General features: G+C 37.6%; 1 protein-coding gene across 1 annotated transcript in view; it reads right to left on the bottom strand.

The window, feature by feature from the left end:
* The window catches only part of SMURF2 (SMAD specific E3 ubiquitin protein ligase 2), a 99,258-nt gene continuing 79,278 nt past the window's right edge, over positions 1-19,980 (bottom strand). Inside the window, exons 11-19 of the mRNA XM_019637781.1 lie at positions 15,970-16,165; positions 14,653-14,756; positions 12,314-12,428; positions 10,325-10,503; positions 9,382-9,519; positions 6,204-6,324; positions 4,915-5,116; positions 3,650-3,725; positions 1-3,349 (exon numbers count right to left, since the gene is read on the bottom strand). Coding sequence (XP_019493326.1) covers positions 3,250-3,349; positions 3,650-3,725; positions 4,915-5,116; positions 6,204-6,324; positions 9,382-9,519; positions 10,325-10,503; positions 12,314-12,428; positions 14,653-14,756; positions 15,970-16,165 — 1,231 coding nt within the window. The 3' untranslated portion in view covers positions 1-3,249. The remainder of the gene's footprint in view (positions 3,350-3,649; positions 3,726-4,914; positions 5,117-6,203; positions 6,325-9,381; positions 9,520-10,324; positions 10,504-12,313; positions 12,429-14,652; positions 14,757-15,969; positions 16,166-19,980) is intronic.

Here is a 19,980-nt window from a genome sequence, read left to right on the forward strand (position 1 = left end):
TGCTGTGACAGTGCAAACAGCATTCATTTTATTGCTCAACTTCAGCATGGGCACATACATAGTTAATTTTTAAAAACCATTTATACAGATGTTATTGATAAAGCTCATGTAACAACTGAGTGAAAATACAAAGAATATCAAAGCTAAAACACTCTGTAATAAATACAAATACAATGAAAATGATAAAACTTTGTTTTTAAAGTCAGTTTGAGAGAAGGAAGAATATTACATTAAGTGAACTATACATCTAGAAACAAAACAACTCAGCATTTGGTACAATCATCATCCTAACATAAGAACATTAAATACCACGAACGGCACCCGTTGGCGGTGCTGCAGCTTAAAAACAGAAGCAGAAGGAGCTGCTCTATCAACCTGTAAAGATGGCTGGAACAATCTCTAACTCCCATCAACGCAATCAGTTCAATGCACCGGAAGTTCAAAGCAGACTTAGTGTTGTAAAATAAAGCAAATTACATGGTATTTAAAAGCAAGGAAACTTGTGCTCTGGGCTGTAAATACAAAGGGGGAAAAAAGGACTTGGTAAAAATAAAACCCATTCAAGGCAACAAACTATGTGCAAAACAAAATGTACACTATACACAGCACTATTTAAAAACTCTTTACACCAAGAAATAAGACCTTCTGAAATAAACTCACCTCTGCACTGCATATGAGCTCTACAAAGTAACCACTGTTCGTAATTAAGCATTCGTGATGGAAAGGCAATGTATGGAAACGTAGCATCACATATCTGAAATAACACAACTAAAGGAAGGATTAGAAAAAAACCCAGTTAAGAGGGAGGGACATGTGGAAATAAATATTCACATTAAACATGAGGTGCAAGTCCAAGGTTCAAGGACACATTGGGGGGTGTTGTTTGCTTAGCACCTATTCGGGAGTCATCAGGTAACATACTTTTGAAAACGAAATCTAAATCATCATGTTTTTTATAAATTATGTTGGTGATACCACAGACCATTAGGGTAATTGATTTCTTTTAAAGCTCTGTTGTCATTATAAAGTTAAAAAGGCACTCAAAAAGCAATGGTATTTGCCTGCTTGATATTGTACATGATGATAGTAGCATTTCCTTATTACTGCATCCGTCAGTATTTCTCTAGTGTTCATGTACTTCATCTTTACTGAAAGGTTATAAGAGTAGGCACGATTACACTGTACTAGTGCTTAAATATAAGAGAGAGATGAACCTGCAACCAGGAAGGTGCTATTGTGAAAGCTGCAGACTACTGATAATCAGGTAGTATACAAACCTTCTCTGTACAGATGTTCTTCGGTACTAATGCAGTAGGAAAACACCAAGTGTTTGAGAAGAAAAAGGTCGGCATAAGCACATGACCATTGCAGTTATGACGAGGACTAGCTTGCACATAGCAAATTTAGCTGAATGAAATGAATTTAAACACTTAGAAACTACACGCATAGTTCTCCACTTGTCTTTTAAGCAGCAAAATGTCCACTTCTTTAATCCCCCCTGCACCCCTCCGTACAGGAACACTTACTTGGAATTCCGATACATAAAAGAGAAAAACGGAGCTGCTCGGAGAAAGGAGGGCGGGGGTGGGGAGTTACAGGCCCTGCTGAAATACCAACCAGGCCTTTCCTCTCCTTCTCACTCTGTCCCTCTCTCAAACCATTACTTCTGAGGCACCTCGGAGGAACCCCTTGGCTCCAAGGACACAGACTGAAGACCAGTCCATCAAATGAAAGAACACAAAGGGTCTAATTCACTTGATAATTAAACTGAAAAATTTAAACAAAGCCACGTCATCAAAATGTGCTCTTCTTGATTTCACATCAACGTAAAAAGAAAGAATAGTGCCGATTTCTGACGGCTGAGTTTACAAATCCAGCCATGATTTCAGATTTTTCTAACCCCTCACCCAGAATGTTGGTTGCCTCGTGGATCATGCACCACGCCACACACACCGAGAGCTAAATCTGGGTATTTCAAAATCAGATGCCGATCTCCAACACCAAGGGAACTGGGTTCCCTTACTTCCAAAATTCACTCTTCAGTTTTAATTTATGCCATAGAATTAGAATCAGTTTCTTTAGTAATCACATCCCTTGCCCCACCACCCTCACTTCATTTTATTGGGTAAAAGCAGGGTTTTCTAAGTTTGCAAAAAAATCTTTGAAGCAATTTTTTCCTTTTTCATAAATTTAGCTGATTAAAATATCATGAGCAGCTGAACAAAGATTCAGAATGGTTTACCTGTTAGAAAGTTAACACCGTAATTAATATATAAGTTAGGTGTACTTGTCATAGGAGACTTTGGTTTACAGAAATAATGTATATATATATTAAAGATAAGCTGACCCAACAAAAGAATGAAAATCCCATCCCATCCACATGATCTGAAAGCTATAAAAATGCAGGATTTCCGTTTAAGATGAGAAGTAAATCCAAAACACCTGGTCATATTGATTCAAGATTTTAAAAAATTAGGATTTTTTTTTAAGTCTCTTAAAAACAGGGAGCCCCTGAAAGCATCCTATTGTAGCAAATAAGCTACTAAGTTTAGACTAAATGGTTGCATTAGAAAAGTTGACAAACAAAATTATATAGCTGTATTCCAGGAAATCTGTGCTTGAAAAATATAAAAAAGACTCACTTAGGCTAGGTTGAAACATATAATGCTTTTAAAATATAATGCTTTGCTATAGAAAAATGTACTTAAACATGTAAATGGCTTAATTTTTTAAAGATAATGATTCTTTCAGCCAATTGTTTACAAAGGTAGAATAATTCAAAATAATTTTATTTCATTTTTTTTTTACAAAGAGCAAGTACAGGAGCTGTTCAAATTCATGTATTCAATCAAAATGAAATGTGACTTGTACCGACTGCTGAAGTTGTCTCGATGTTTGAGAGACTTGAAATCTGTGAAGCAATTTGAATAGATTACCTTTTATAAAAATAGTAGTAGTCTTTAAGTGTAGAATACTGCCTAACTCTGGAAATGTAGGAAAAGTCAGCATTCTTTAGGTTCAAGATATTAATTTTAAATAGCAGCTGAATGCGGCCTCATGGCAAAACATAAAGACCTCTTTTTTTCCCTTGAAAAGGAATTTAAAAATTGTCCTTTCCCCTCACAGTGTCCTAAAATTTAAAGGGGTGGGGGTGGGGGCATTTTCCTGTATTTCAGCATTCCTTGAAACTCTGCTGAAAGGAGGCTGTCCGGGGTATAAATAGAGTCCTGGGTAAATCCTTGACGTTTGTCATTCCACAGCAAATCCACATGTTTCTTCGATGGCTGTTAGCAGCTTTTCATATAACTTTTCATAGCTTTCATAGGGCGGAATGTCTATTCGATTGAAGCTGTAAATAAGCAAATTAGATTTTATACGGTTTATTCAATGTAAGTAAACCAGCCTAGCAAGTGTACGCTAATACAGCCACATAGAAAATTAAAGGGAAAAGGTTCTATTTCTCTAAAGTAGAGATTACCACTTTTGGGTTTTCCTACCAATTTCTGAGTAATCTCAAATCACTTAAAGAGTTGCTTATCATTCCTTTTAAAGGTCCATTTAGAGGTAAGAACAATAAATGAACAGTCATCTGTTTGAAACTAATACCTACACACATGGAAAAAGGGGGGAAGCTACAAAACTGGCTCACCACGTGTGGGCTTTTGGCAGGTTGTTCGTGCAGGCATCAATCTGGTGGATGGTAAAGAGCCGCGGGCCTGCTGCACCTGCAAAGAAGCACATGGGGGTCAGGTCACCACAAGGGCAGGTGTTGGTCTCCCAAACCTCAGAATAAACTGGTACCTAAACCACAGGGGCAGGGAATGCTGGTGATGCCACACGAGCTGCCAAAAAATTCCTTTCCTAAGAAAAGAAGCTGGGATTGAAAGCTGGAACTGACCTTGGATAAGGCTGGATTCCTTAATGTGCTAGCATTTCAATTTGAGAAAAAGTTCAGGACTGAAGCCCTTTGCCAACTTCTATCTTCTATAGAAAAGCAATGTCCCAAAAGTATGAGAAGAAAAGTAAGTGGGCAAATGCAAGATTAAATATCTACACACGTTCAAAAAGATGACAACACTAATGCACATTTAGGTTTTGTGACTCAAACTTGGCTGAGAGCAAAGGATGAGCAGCCTACAGGGTAAATTTCAGTTTAATATAAGACATATAAGAAACACGCTTCACTTTATGCAGTGGGGTAGTCTGATAACGATGAGTTTTCCAAACAGGGAATAGAAGCACTACTCAAAGTGTGCTTCCCCCGGACTTCCGGCATCTGTACTGGGGCCACACTGCTGGATTATGTACCAGTCTTGCTTCATACATCCTCAGTCATCACCAGCAGTGGCAGCTTTGGAAATGAAGAGCTTCGGAACTAAAGGAAGCAGCCACCACTCAGTGAAGCACCACACTCATTAGCAAGATTACCAACTCATCCAAAAATACAACAACGATTCCACAGAAAACCATTCTTTACAACGGAACATGGTTTTAAGTTAATCGTCTGGTGCCATGCAGTAAGTAACGTGCTCTGGCCAAACAAACGGCTTCCTCGACACATGCTGCTTCTTTCTATCCAAAAAATAGAAAGGTAGAGGGGAGAGGGCATCCCAAGTGGGTAAGTGATTTGCCAGGCTGAGATGTGAAGGTAGAAGCAGACAGACTTCCCCTACAGGAATGTGCAAACAGAATTTAAAAGCCAGGGTCTCGCCCAGGGTCTCTACCACGCCGGCACTCACTATAATCACAGTGAACTCAGCAGAAAAGGCTCTTGGGAGGGGAATGAAGGAAAGGAAGAAGAAGGGATCAGGTGTGAGAGTTACAGATAACAAAGAATAGGGTGTTTACAAGCACACGGTTTGCAAACTATCACAAAGACTGCCCCGCACCATCTGGCCCTCTGGCTCTCCTTACCTTGCAAAGCTTTGAAGCCCTGCAGAGGCACTCTAGATGATCCTGTCACAAACTGAAGTAACCGTGCGCGTCGCTCTTCATCGAAAAACTCCACAGCTTTCCAGAACCACTTGACAACATTGCTGTCTGGTGTACAGTGTTTTAACCGGGTGTTTACCTTCCAGTCATTAACATCTATCTTTCCAAGGCCACAAATTATGAGCTGTTAAAATATTGCACAAATTATGAGCCAGTGGAAACCCAAGTTAAGCCAAAAATTCCTCCAACTAGAACTTTCAGATTTGCAGTGTTGGCTCTCATGTGGTGGTTCTTAATCAAGGATATACATCAGAATCTTCTGGAAAACTTCAATATATACACCCCAGGTCCTATGCTCACAGATTTTAACTCTGGGGTGACACTAGGAAGCACCATGGGTACCATTCACTTTCAGGTCCCCTACCCAGAGCCTGAGAACCTCCACTGTGAGGGACACAAAATGGGGGTGGTACTAAGTCAAACCAATGTTTTTAGATGTGTTTACTAAGAAGTCTGTTGACAGATTTAGTTAGAAAGGACATTGAAATTAATTAATAAAATCATATAGGCTTCAAATATTTATGCTCTCCCTAGCCACTAGTTAAATTTGGGATCTCTGGTAGACTAAAACCTCATTGTTTTTTCAAAGTAGTTCAGTAGAAATTCAGATGTATTTGTTAAAGGTCTTAATCATAAAACCAGACCTAAGGTGCTTGAAGAACCAGCTTTAAAATAAAACAAAAAACAAGTTAACTGTTTATTATAGCTGTTAACAAGAAATGTTTCCCAAGAGACTAAGGATGTTTAAATACAGTTTATCCTAAGTGTTTTAATTATTTCCTCTATGATCTTGTAAAAAAGAGCAAATGCTTTCTTGTAAAGCTTAGTGTAAATCGATTGAGCCTTAGGCTGTTATTCCAAGTAAATCTCAATATGGTGAAGACCAAGTAATAAAGTTTTATTTAACTAAATCAATAACCACTTAATTAGGGAATAGAAAACAACACTGGAAGAAGGTACACGGAACACATGAAATCTGTTGAAAATAAGAAAGGATAATATGGAAAAATAAAATGTTCACGATATGAGAGCGATTGCTCACTTGTAGAAATTTTAAAGCAGAAAAGACTGTTCCTGGGCATAAGAATTCTCACAGAATTGTACCATGAAACTTCAAAAGCACCAGAAATACCACTTTCCTCTAAAACTCAGTAACAGAAACTAACTTTCCCTTGTTACACTAGATGATGTCATGACATTAATACACTGACCTCTAACTCCTTCTCATCAAATGTCTTCAGCAGATGCTGCGGAATTACTTCATTAAATCCTTTCTGCAGGGCCAGGAATTGCGCCTCGATGCCTCGTAAAAACCTCCAGTTGACGTAGAGCCTATGAACATTGGGCAGGGGTTTCACATGATCAAGTATGTTCAGATTTGGTCATTATTATGAACCTCTACTTTAGCAACACTGTACTTTACAAGCATCTATCTAGCAAGAAGAATTTAGACTAAAGTCTAAAAGAATCTCAGGTTATTGAGGGTAGATGGATCCTGAGCTGGGAGGCAGTTCAACGTAAATTAAAAAGTGGTAACCTTCCAGTAACAAGAGCTGCACCAATAAAGCAACTCTTCAAATCAGAGAAACTCCTAGTAAACTGGAAGTCAGCTGGAATTTAGGTGGGTCTGAAGTCAAAGTCTAGGTGAAACTTCTTTCTAAACTTCTAGCATGCATGCCAATCAACCACAAAAAAGAGCCCATTTAACCAAAAATGACTGTTTTTCTGGTTTCACTTGAAAATATGATCTGAATACGCTGGGTGTTTTGTTTATATTTGGGGGGTGGCATATGGGGGAAGAGGAGTAAAAGAGAATCCTCATATCCAAAATGTGAAGAAACAGTAGAAGCCAACAGTAAGCACTTCTTGATTAAATGCTCATTGTTCCGGAGGGCTTTAAAAACCTTGGAAGATGTAATTTACCAACAAAAAGTACACTAAACTACATCTAATGTGTAGCTTTACTCATGTTTTTGACTTGGACTTATAATTTATAAATGAATTGCTTTATTTTTGTTTTAATCTACCCAAGAAAGCCTAACCATCTTACAAATCTCAGAAATACTCATCTTCCAAGTTTGTCAACACATCCTTTTCCAAACTTGGACAAATAATTCTCTACTTTAAGAAATAAGTTACTTAACATTATATCCTTTGGGGGACCTCATTTCTGTGTGTTTATTTAAAGGAACACCAAAATTGCACATATAAAAAGTTTGTCTTTGTGATTATTTTAATCGCAAAACTGTATCTGCTAAGGGATAATTACTGTGTGTTACAAACATGACTGAATCCTGGAGAGTGGGAGCTAGGAGCTGAGTAGTCCACACTCGATTCTGGAAGTGACACACTAGGGAAATTCAGGAAATTCCCATTCATTCTTTTTTTTTTTAATTAGAAATGTAATACATGCTTGTTAAATATATAAAGAAAAATCAAACACTAAATGTGGAGACAAAGTAAAACCTGGAAGTCCATTCTTTCATCCTCTTTCCCTCTCCACTTCCAGGCTCACCACCTCCACTCCCTCACCCGAGACAAACACTTGATTTGGTACATAGCCTTCCTGAAGAGCTTCCATGTAATTAGAAAACACCACCACAGATTCTATGCCTACATAACTGTTCTAAGACTTGCTTTTTATTTATTTATTTTGTTTGTTTGTTTTTAATTGGGGAATTGGGGGATGGGAACAGCGCTGGGAAATTGGGGGAAGGGGAACAAACAAGTTGCTGTCCTTTTGTTCTTCAGTCTAGCTGTGGAGGACGTTGCTTTACTGGCCCAAGTTGGCACCATCATTGCGCTCTTCCCCGGGCGAGGCAGATCAGTCGCCAGCTTCTGGACGGCTGCTCACAGCGGCTGCTGGCCACTCATGCTGCCTGCTGGCTACACACGCAGCCCATGGCAACCCACTGCAGCAGGGGCTTCAGCCGACGCCATCGCAGGCGACTCATGGCAGCCCAGCTCCAGGTTGAGCTGTTGTTCAGCATCTTAGCTGTTGAGGGCAGTGTCACTGGCCCTCATATGTGGGATCCGAACCGGGGCCCTCTGGTGTCCCAAGCCAGTTCTTAACCAACGCACCACTTGGCCGGCCCTAAGACTTGCTTTTTAAATCTGACAGCTTACACAGAGTCTTTTTGAAAAATCCATATAATATTCTTTTGAATGTATATAATCATTCTCTAAAAACATTTGTTTTCAATTTTTACAGTAATTTAATTGATATTAAATTTAATATTAATCTCTAATATTTAATCCTTATTCATAATTAATTCATGTGTTTCCACAGCATAGATTCCTAAAGATGGAGCTGCTAGTTAAAAGGCTATTATCAAACTGCTTTCCAAAAAAGCTATACCAATGTTCTCACCCATCAACAGTCTGAGACTGATGGGCCTCATGTGTAAACTAGGAAAGTTATAGCCAATAGGACTTAGGGACATAATCTATACAAAGAAGTATAGCATGCATGTTTCTGTGTACATATGGTGAAGTTCGAACTCCTAATTTGATTACCATATTATGTAATTAAGTTTTATGTCGAGAAGAATTTTCATTACCGTAAGCCAAATGATCTAACCTGACACTTTTAAAGTCCTCAATCAACAGGTAACTTTATAAAAACTGGAGAACATTTTCTTACATCTAGCTCTTAAACTCACAATGTGCCTATTTATAAACAGGATAAGTGCTAGTAATACAGCCCAAAGCGCTTCTGTATAGCCAGCCGTGGTGGTGATGCTCCACACGGCCAGGCACCATGTTTCCTGGTTCTAGGCCTTGTATAGCCACTCCTCTAGGCTGCACTTGGGTTGGCATGTGACTCGCTTTTAACCAAAAGAATACAACAGAGGCAACGTTGGTCAGTTCCAGGCTTAGGCCTTACAAAGATCCAGCAACCTCTGCTCTTGTGCTCTCGGAAACCAGCCGCGCCCTAAGAAGCCTGGCTATCTTGCTGGGGAGAAAGAGGCCGTGGGGAAAGTGAGAGGCCGCTGCAACATGTAGAGATAACCCAGGAGCCCAGCCAACAGTGAGAACTGGGCCCCAGACAGTGACCCAGCGGCTGCTCCCGTTCCAGCCAGCCCCCAGCCTGCTGGGCCATCCCGGCTGTCTGCAGATACTGAGTGAAGAGGCCATCTTGATGTTTCAGTCCCAGCTGACGCCACACCGAGGAGTGCTGTGCCATCCCTGCTGCTCTCTATCCAAATTCCTGACCCACAGCATTGTGGGAAATTATAAAGTGGAGGTTGTTTTTAAACCACTCAGTTCTGTAGGAGCCTATTTTATAGCAGCAAGTAATACTACCTAAGTACGTACTTCAGTGTTTTTCTTACTGCCATTCTAGAACATTAAAACAATTCTCAGGCTTGAGAACACAGAAGTGTTTACCTGACATATTCCTTTTTATTTTCTTCGGTAACAGGGATACTCTTGCCATTTGGTTTAAGCTCATGCTGAATAATTTCCCCATATGCATTGTGTTCGACACAGAAGGTATGGTCCAAAACACCTGTAATATCATTCTCACTAGAAAGGAAGAAAAGGCAAGACACTTAACTGGAAGATCTCAAACACTGACCCTTCAGATGTATTAACTGGTGAGACAATAAAACTAAAGTAATTTTATGACCTGACAAATATAAAGTCAGATTCTTTTGATTAGTTCTTATGCTACCATGCCTCCTGCTTCCTGGGCAGAAAAGTCAGAGCTTTAACCTTCATAAGCACAGGAAACATTTCACTTCCTGAGGAATGAGGAAGAACCCTGGCCAGAGGCGGGCTTTACATTAGGAAACTGCAGTTGTGTTTGGCTTTCGGGTAAGAGGCCCTATCTGAATCTGGGTACCCCCAAGTAATCAAAATCCCCCAGTGAGAAAGCTACTCGTGAGTTTGGTAAAAATAAGTACAGCCAATATATCTTCATAAACTCATGCCCTCCCACAAAACAGAACTGGTTCCTACAGATACCCTTTTTAAAGTATGGTTTCAACAATCCCCTTCAGCAGGAATTTGCTATTTTAACACCTGCAGGATTGGAATCAAACTTGCATCAATCACCTTGAAGGAATCACTTATAGTACCTTTTTAAAAGACACTATACTAATTTTTCTCCTTTTTAAGGTAATAACATTCACTAACTTAGGAATTTGAAATTTACAGGAAAGTGGTAGAAAGAGGAAAAATCTTATGTGGTCCTATCACTCAGATAATCACTCTTAGTATTATCTGTGCATTTTTTAAATTTTAAAGAACTACATCCATTTTGAAACAGCACCTTTTTTAAAAGATCAAATTCTAACTATAATGAACAGATACAAGACTCAATACATACAGTATCCACACTAAACTGTTATGAAGATCCGGATCAACTAACTCCATGTCATCCAAAGTAATTGACTTCCCAAGTAACTGTTTATAAAAAGGCAACGTGAAACCACCATCAATGTAATGTCCATGAAACACAGCCATTCCCATTATTCGTCCAACAAAGTGGAAATATGATAAGTGTTCCTGAAATTGAAAAGAGTTTATATAAATACTCAAGTTAGACACTATCCAGGGAATTTTTAGTAAAAATTAAATTTAAGCAACATTAATCTTTTTTATAGTAAGTATCAACTCAAACTTTAATTTACAACTATTTAGATGGAACAGGCTATCGTATCAAAGCTCAGTAATCATTAGGGAGAGTTTCTATTTGGCAAGTTCAAGATTCTGTACACTGTTATAAAATATTACACCAGAGTCAATGCCTCTCTCAAAGGGTACAGTCACTTTGTAAAATTTATCTTTAGAAATTAAGTCCAGACACAGTCCCACTGCAGCATCATTAAACCACTCAGAGATCCTGTTCTCTTCCTCTCCTCTCATATCCTGCTGAGCCCTTTACAACCCTGGCTCTGTCATGGAAAAAAGCTTTCAGTCCTAAACCTCCCTATTTCCTTGACCTAACCAGAAACTGAACTTCAAAACCTCCTAGATTTAAAGGCACAGATTTCTTGTCTAACTTGGACTAGAGTCCTGATTCTGCCAGTTACTAGCTATGTGTACTTGAACAAATTACTTAACCCCTACAAGACTAATTTTCCACATCTGGAAAAATGAGGATAATAATAGCATCTAGAAAGGCTCTCTGTGAGGAGTAAAACGAGATGATGAAGCCCATGGCACTGGACCTGGCATGTGGTGAAAGCTCAACGAACATGAACCGCTATTACTACAGTGGCATCAATGGGCTCCCCAAGCAGAAGCTTCCCCTAAAAACTTCCCTTTATAAAGGATTGTCCACAGTGAATCTGACAGTCCTATCATGTCTGGATACATTTGGTCTTTTCATAATGAATTGTTTTGTTAGTCAGATATTTATACTTTAAACTTCTTTTGCTTATCTATGTAATACGTCATCTTTAAACCTCCCTTTTATCTTAAAAACAGCTTTTGTGTCTTTCTAAAAACTAATACATGTTCATTACAAAATACTATACTTAGAAAATTCAGACAAGCAAAAAAAAAACCACAAAAAAACAACCCATAATCTAATACCCAGAGATAACCTAAGTCAATATTATAGTACAGAGCCTTTCAATGTTTACATATATACATATTTACCAAAACTGTATCATACTATTTTGTAACCTTCTTTTCACTTAATATATCACAAACACCATCTTGACATGTCATTAACTATTATCCCACAACGTCATTTTAGTGGCTATATAATATAATATAATATGCCCTTGTATGGAAAGATAATAGAAATAATATAAAAATAAATTAGTAATAGCTGATTTTTGTTATTAATTTATAATAGGGTTAATAATGTACAGCACTGTACTAAATACTTAATGTGCAAGGTTTCATTGAATTGTCACAACCCTTTTCTGAGGTACGAACTATGTCTATTATTATTAGCGATGATAAAATTGAGGCTTAAGTCAATGAATTTACCCAAGGTCACAAAGCTATGAAGTGGTGGGACCAGGATATGATTGCAAGTCTTTCTAATTCCAGACTCTATGTTCTTAACCATTAATGTCATTCTGCTTCATGACATAATTAATCCCCCCTGCTTATGGGCAATAACGCTGTTTCCAATTGCAGCCACCATAAGCAGTGAAACAGTAAATATCCCCATGCCGAAACTGTTGAACATATCCATAATCGTTTACATGAGAAAATTTTCTAGAAGAGGAATTGCTAAGTCCAAAGGTGTGACTAGGACAAGGAGAGCAATCCTATGTCATAAACTACACTGACATTTAAAGATAAAAAGTACTGTAGGTCACTAATTAATTCACATCATCATAACCACCAATCATACCGGGTTAACTGCAGAATCAGGATTGATCTGCAGTGTATAGATATCATCTCTTGAATACTGGAAGAGGCCATAGTATGGATTCAACATTTCATGTGACAAGAGATATAACCACTCCCTAGAAAACAAGATATGAAAGGAATTTTCTGTTAACGAATATATTAAGATATGCTATTGATCACTTTAGCAAAGAATTGTGTAAATAAAAGAAAATAAAGCACTGACTAGTTATATAAGATCACACTGGAAAAACCTACCATGCCAAAAAAGCAAATGAAAACTCTTGTTTTGTTTTTATGGAGTCACTTCTCACTCATTTTGGGCACTTTTATGACATGAGCATCAGAGAGCATAAGGTATTATCCAGAAGTACCAACTACTAATTTTTAGATGCTGCAGCCCAGTGGTCTGCTTTTAATTGCTAAATAAATTTGTAATCCATGATAAATATAAAATGAAGGGAAGAATATGGTTTTATTTCAAAACATCCATGTGATCTAAACTATCCTGGTCCACTCATATCATGGCAGATTTATACTAATTAATATAGATATATATATAATATAACATAGCGCTGATTTACTCTCACTTTTGGACAGGGTGTGTTTTGTTGTTGGCATTATTTTAGTAAGAAAATTTCACTATCCATTTCATCATCTTTTTTGTGTAAACCCTAAAATATACCATGATAAAAATGTAAGTGGTCAGAGATTACAAGGTGTTTGGTCTAGGTAGGAACAAGAGGGCAGGCCTGTATTTTTTGGGATATGTTCCATACCATTTCTTGGTTTCAAGTGTACATCAATATTTTTAAAACATCATAATAAATAGTAAAGTATGAAAGATAACTTGTTATTATTCATCTTGGTGAAACTGAAATAAAATCATTAGAAGTTAAGGAGATGCAGTTCTAGTGTCAATTCTTGTCATTCCTCTGCTAGGATAGGTATTTAAATATTTTCTGATAATATGGATTAAATACATTGAATAAATATAACTTTAGAAAATGCAGTGAAACTACTATTAACAAGTAGTTAAAGGAAAATGTTTCAAAGTTCTATAATATGGGAGTCTAACTCAGAACACTACCATTTATGTAATATTTGAAAAACTCGAGATTTTTTTTTTAAAAAGTGAGGTCTCCACATAAGCAACTTTCCCAACACACATAACACTCACCTGACGTGTCTTGTATGCTTTTTATGCATGTGTTTTTTTAAAGAAAACCCAAATTTTTGTTTTGTTTCTACCAAGTATTTAGAACACACATCAAAGCAGAACCCAACTACTTTTGGGTTCTGCTACAGAGCAAAGATGAAAGAAAGCAATTTGCTGCCACATCCCATTTAGTCTGCCCAAACCCTGAGAGTAAGCAGTAAGGTTAAGAAATAAACAACAAAAAACTGACTATTTATTTGGCCTATATATGTAATTATAGCATTCAGACTCCATCAGCAGATAATTAACAAATTTTCCCAAGAAGCATTCAAAAAATCTAGTTATAAATAAATCATAAAAATTTCACAGAAACTATCAAGTCCTAAGTATGATGAACAAGTGCTCAATCCTAAAAATGCAAACTAAAGTAATTATCCATTTGCAAGTAAAATGGTCGCAGAATGAAAATAAGTCTACAGGTGAAAACAAGTAATGCGAAGTTAACAATTATGGGACTTGGTGGGAACACAATTTATACAATTTAATTAAGGCTGGATTTAGATTAGAGGAAGTGGAATTATCACGATGGTCCTTAGAATGTTTCAATACAGAGATACAATGTTTCTGCTACATTTACATAAAGTGAATTTCTACACCTGGAAAAATATAAAATACTTTATGTATGAATATAACATAAGGACCATTTATGATACACACACACACACACACACACACACACACACACACACACACCTTTAATAAGGTTAAAAAGCATGGCAATAAAAGCAAAGGGAAACAATTCAGTTTAGAATATATGTTATTAAAGTCTCAAAATTGTTCCTGACAATGTAATGCAGCACGAATAAGATGTACTAATGGAGGGAGATGAAGAAAACATGGGGCCTGCAGGTCTTACCGACAGTCCACGTGGGGTTGCAGCTAGTTTTCAGAAGAAGTCTCACTGGGCTATATGATCAATGAGGGAGCTCTTAAATACTCATCTTCTGATAGCAGTACTATCCTAACTCATTATGAATCTATCTAGTAGAATATCCTCTTATTGCAAGCATTAGGGAATATTATACTAGAAAATAAATATCAACGACAAGATTATACACCAGAAAGTATCTTAAATTTGTAAATGTAAGGACCCATATGTCATTTCCTGACAAGCAAGTCTTTACCTGGCAACCCCTCCATAGTCAAGACCTTCTTCTCCACGAAATTTTATCATTAGTCGCTTCCAGAGATCTTTTGGTCTCATTTTCATGACCTGTCGATATGATTCCTGAAAAAAATGTTAATATACTATAATTACTAGGTGCTTTTAACCTGTCATTTAAACACTCTCCCCCATTCCATCTACAAAACACACATTTATTTAAATAAGGTGAAATTTGCTCAACAATCAAATCAGTGGATAAACTCCAAGTGTTTGCAACCTCTTAGAACTTCTAAAAACAAAATGAATGTAGCTTAATACTACTGAAACCAATTCATTTGATAAATGTTATATTAAAAGCCTACTAAGTACAAAACTCCATATTGTTCTATGAACCACAGCAATGATTCCACTCACTTTCAAAACAGAACTTGATAGACGTACCAATTTTTTTTTTTTTTTCAGCTGAGCCATCCTGCCACCTCAGAGGCAGCTCAGCTCAGGCCAGGATTTGAACCGGGGACCCTGTTGCTCAGAACTCGCACTCTTGAGCGAGCTCTTAACCAACTGAGCCACTCGGATGGCCCCATACCAATGTTTTTTAAGTTGGTTGACCTAATTCTAGGTCATAAGCACCAGTAGAAAATAAAGGTAAGAAAAATAAAGTCCCAAAAGAACGTAAGTAATCATTAGTGTAGTCTTTACCAAATCAAAGTGTTACATTATTTTAAAATACAAATGACTGACTACAAACTTGGTCAGAGCTGTTCTGAGAGAAAAAAATTCATTCTTTGGGAAAAGGATTATCAAGTCCCCAAACATCTCTCGCCCAGCAATCCTCTAATGAGTAGGAAACCCTGGCCTTGGAACTCTGCCACTAATTATGTAAGAACTTTGAAGTTGATATTAGGGCTGTAAAATCCAAAGATAAAAGAATATACTAGAAAGGAAGATCTTTCAATAAATTATGGAAGTAGTTCAATTATAATTAAACAAAATGATCTTTTGATTTAAGAGTCCCTTACCTTTTGGAAGACTTAGAAGGTAAAAGATGGATAATACTTGGGGTCTTTTAAAACTCAGTAACAAATAAGTATGTGCAATGCAGAGGCCAGGCTGAACCAACTGGAATAGCTCACACTCTTCATCCCCTTTAAATGTTTCTCTTACATGTTAAATCTCTCCAATAGAACTTGCCTGTATTCCCCACGATTAAAAAAGAAATAATGAAAACTCTCCCATTCTAAAGAGATATGAGTCCTAAAAAGCATTTTTGCAAAACAGAGAGAACACTGAAATTTAATTTTTCTGTATTTTGAAATAAGACTTATAAGTTTACCTCAAAAATCTCTTCCCTGGAAACCTCAATGCGGCAATGGCCAGCCTGAGGCTGTTGTTGGGAAAGTTCTTGCCGCAAAATTTTTAGTTTCTGAACCAGGTCTCGCTTATACCGGGGGACTGTCAGACACTCTGTGTCATCGGGGCATAACGACACTACTTGCTGTTGCTGTTGGTCTTTCAATTGGTTCTGCCGACTAGAAGTAAACAAAAATGTTATTAAAGCACTTAACATTAAAAAGACTGCATTATACATTTCAAATAGCATCATATTATAAACAAGTCTAGAGATATCATTTCAGGACCTTACTGTATTTTTGGCTTGTCATTTTTGACAACGATAAAGTAGGTCCAAAGTTCACTTCTCAGAATCCATATGAATTTAAGGAATTGAAAAAAGTTTTATCCAGGAAGCTTTCTACAGCTGCTGAGAACAAATTTCTCAAATACCGTTTCCATTTTCTTCTGCATAGTTTACCATCACCCACTTTAAAATCCAGGCGTATGCCAAGCCCTGTGCCTGTTATCTAGAGTCTGTCTCTCTGGAAAAGACAAACAGTTTGAACTGGCAGCTTGGCAGGGACCCCTTCTTCTATACACGCTCCAGTCTAGACCACAAGAATGCGGGAGGTCACATGTAAGTTACTGGCACAAAGAAATGAGCACTGTACAGACAAGTCTAAATGCTTTATACAGTGACTACTTTTCTTTTTATTGTGGGAAAATATACATAACATAAAATTTATCATTTTCAGCATTTTTTAAGTATATAGTCAGTGTGGCATTAAGGACATTCACACAGTTGTGCTAAAGTGATTTCAAACTGCACAAATATGGATTACGAAAAATACATGAAAATAATCTCCCAAGTACAGCAGAAATGTAATTTTTTAAAAGCAAGTTGCCTAAAGATATTTTTGTTCTCCTAGCAAAAACATAAGTTGCATCTAAGAATTTTTTTAAAGAACCTTATGATATAATGAACTAGTTAATTCCAACAAATTGTCAGGAAATAAGAAGTCCAATAATTCGCTACGGATGTCTATGCAGACACTGAGTGATTCAACTGGAGTTTAATTTTGCCCACAACTGACAAGAGCACAATCTCCTAGCTTAACGGTCAAGGGCAATGGTAGCTATGATAAAATAAACAAAAATGCTCTCAATTCTCTCATAAATGTATACCCAAACTTATTTTACATACAATGGTGGTTCTTAGGGACCAGGCCAAATTTTATACCTAAAACATGTAACTATCCAGAGAAAATGTATCTTTGATGAAAATTACAAATCACTATTTACTACTCTTACAAACATCATAGTAAAGGTGTTTTTATACACATATATAAACAAAATCAAAACAGAATATATTAAAAGATATTCCTCAAACAACTGCATTCATCCTACGCAAAAACAAACAAACAAACAAAAAACTTGAGTATATCTTATACTAGACAGAAAATTTTAACTCAAAATGGATCAGGGACCTCAATGTAAAATCTAAAGCCATAAAACTTCTGAAACACAGAAGGAAATTTTTATGACTTGAGTTAGGCAAAGGTTTCTTAGATATAACACCAAAAGCATAATCCATAAAAGAAACAATGGATAACTGAACTTCATCAGAATTTTAAAGAAAAATATTTTCTTTGAAACCTCTTCAAAAGACACTTAAGAAAATGAAAAGAAGTCACAGACTAAGTGAAAAACCTTTCCAAAGCATATAATATAGGACTTGTATCACAAGTATCTAAAGAACTCTCAAAACTAAAAAAAAAAAAAAAAAATCTCGTTTTTAAAAGAGGGCAAAAAACTTCACCAAAGAAGACATACAGATGGCAAAACGCACATAAAAGCTCCACATCATCAGTCAGTCATGAGAGAAATGCAAATTTAAACTATAATGAGGAACCACTATACATCTATTCAAATGTTTAAAATTAATAAGATTAACCATACCAAGTGTTAGCAAGGGTGTGAAGCAACCACAACTTTCACGCACTGCTGATGGGAACGTGAAATGGGAACAATCACTTCGAAAAACAATTTGGCAGTTTTTTTAAAGTTAAACACAAATCTAGCCTATAACGCAGCCGTTCTACTTCTAGGTATTTATTTACCCAAGAGAAGTGAGACCATATGTCCATACAATGATTTATACATAAATGTTCGTAAGAATTGTATTTGTCAGAATCAAAAACTGGAAACAATCCAAATATCCACCAACAGGTAGATGGATGAATAAATTGTGGTATACCCATGCAATGGAATACCACCCAGGAATGAAATAATCTATAATGTAACAACAGAGATGAATCTCAAATAATTATGCCGGGTAAAAGAAACCAAACAAAGAGTGCGCATCGTATGAATCCATTTATCTAAAACTCTAGAAAATGCAAACGAGCGTATAGTGACAGAGCAGATCAGTGGTTGGCTGAAGATGGGGTATACTGTGGTTTGAATTGTGTGCACAAAGATATACTGAAGTCCTAACCCTTGGTACCTGTGAATGTGACCTCATTTGGAAACAGGGTCCTTGCAGATGTAATCAAGTTAAATGAGGTCATAAAGAAGAGGGAAATTTGGATCCAACAGGAAAGAAGGTGCGGCATAGTGAGAAATACACTTTGGTCTTTGTCCCTGGTTCCTGATACAAAACTCCTCAAATCCTTGAAATTTCCCAGGTGACAGAGGTAATAGGAGTGTCTTTTGTTCTAATGTTTGGTCTTCGTCCTCAGTTCCAGACACAGAGCTCCTAAATCCTTTAGAATTTCCTGGGCATAGGAGCTTTTCTGTTTTCAATGAGGTGACTCTTGATGAGCTCCTAGGTAGCTTCAGGATCGGGGCTGGTCGCTAGAAAGACCAAGGCTTGATTAGAAGCCTGGAACTTCCAGCCCCCTTGCCCAGCCTCTGGGGACAGAAGAGAAGCTGGAGGTTGAGTCAATAATTGAGCATGCCTATGTGATGACATCTCCCTAAGAACCCCTAAACAGTGTTCAGAGAGCTAGCTGCCAGGTTGGTGAACACACTGAGGGTGAAGCAGCCTGAGAGGGCATGGCAGCTCTGTGCCCGTCCATTGCCGTTCCTGGCCCCGTGCCTCTCTTCCTTTGGGCTGTTCCTGAGTTGTATCTTTTGTAATAAACTGGTAATAGTAAATAAAGTATTTCCCTGGCTCTGTGAGCCATTCTAGCAAATCACGGAACCCAAGGAGGGAGTCATGGGAAATCCCCAATTTATAGCCAGTCAGTAAGAACTGGGACTTGCGAAGACATCTAAAGTGTAGACAGTCTTGTGGGACTTAACCTGTGGAATCTGACACTAACTGCATAATTATTGTCAGAGCTGAATTTAACCACTGTACACCTCGTTGGTGTCTGGAGACTTGGAGAACTGGTAGGATCGAGGGGAAAGCCCACACATTTGGTGTCATACGTTTTGTGGGTAGAAACAGATCATAGAAGGCCATGTGAAGAAAAGGTTGGGATGATGTCTCTACAAGCCAAGATTTCTGGCAACCACCGAAAGCTAAGTGAGAGGCAAGGAGCCGAGTCCCCTTCAGAGCCTCCAGAAGGAACCAACCCTTGCTGGCAACTTGATTCTGAGCTTCTGGCCTCCAGAACTGTGAGAGAATGAATCAGTTGTTTTAAACCACCCAGTGTGTGATATTTGTTACAGCAACCTAGGAAACTAGGACAGGTGGAAGGCCCATGAGAAGGGATAGAAGAATTACAAAGAGGCATGAAAAAACTTCTGAGGGTGACGGACACGTTCACCATCTTCGCTGTGGTGACGGTTTCTGGGGTGTATAATAGATCAAAACTTCAAATGTACACTTTAAATATGCACAGCTAACTGTATGTGAATTACATTTCAATAAAGCTGATTTTTTTTAAACCAGCATACATCAAGCTCATTCACAAAGACTTGTATGAAAGACTAAGTCCTGTAAATGGCTTAAAGCGAAAAGACAAAACTGACATAGCAAAAAATGCTCTGGGATGGACTCGGC

Source organism: Hipposideros armiger, unplaced genomic scaffold (assembly GCF_001890085.2).
Source record: "Hipposideros armiger isolate ML-2016 unplaced genomic scaffold, ASM189008v1 scaffold_34, whole genome shotgun sequence".
Taxonomy (NCBI): Eukaryota; Metazoa; Chordata; class Mammalia; order Chiroptera; family Hipposideridae; genus Hipposideros; species Hipposideros armiger.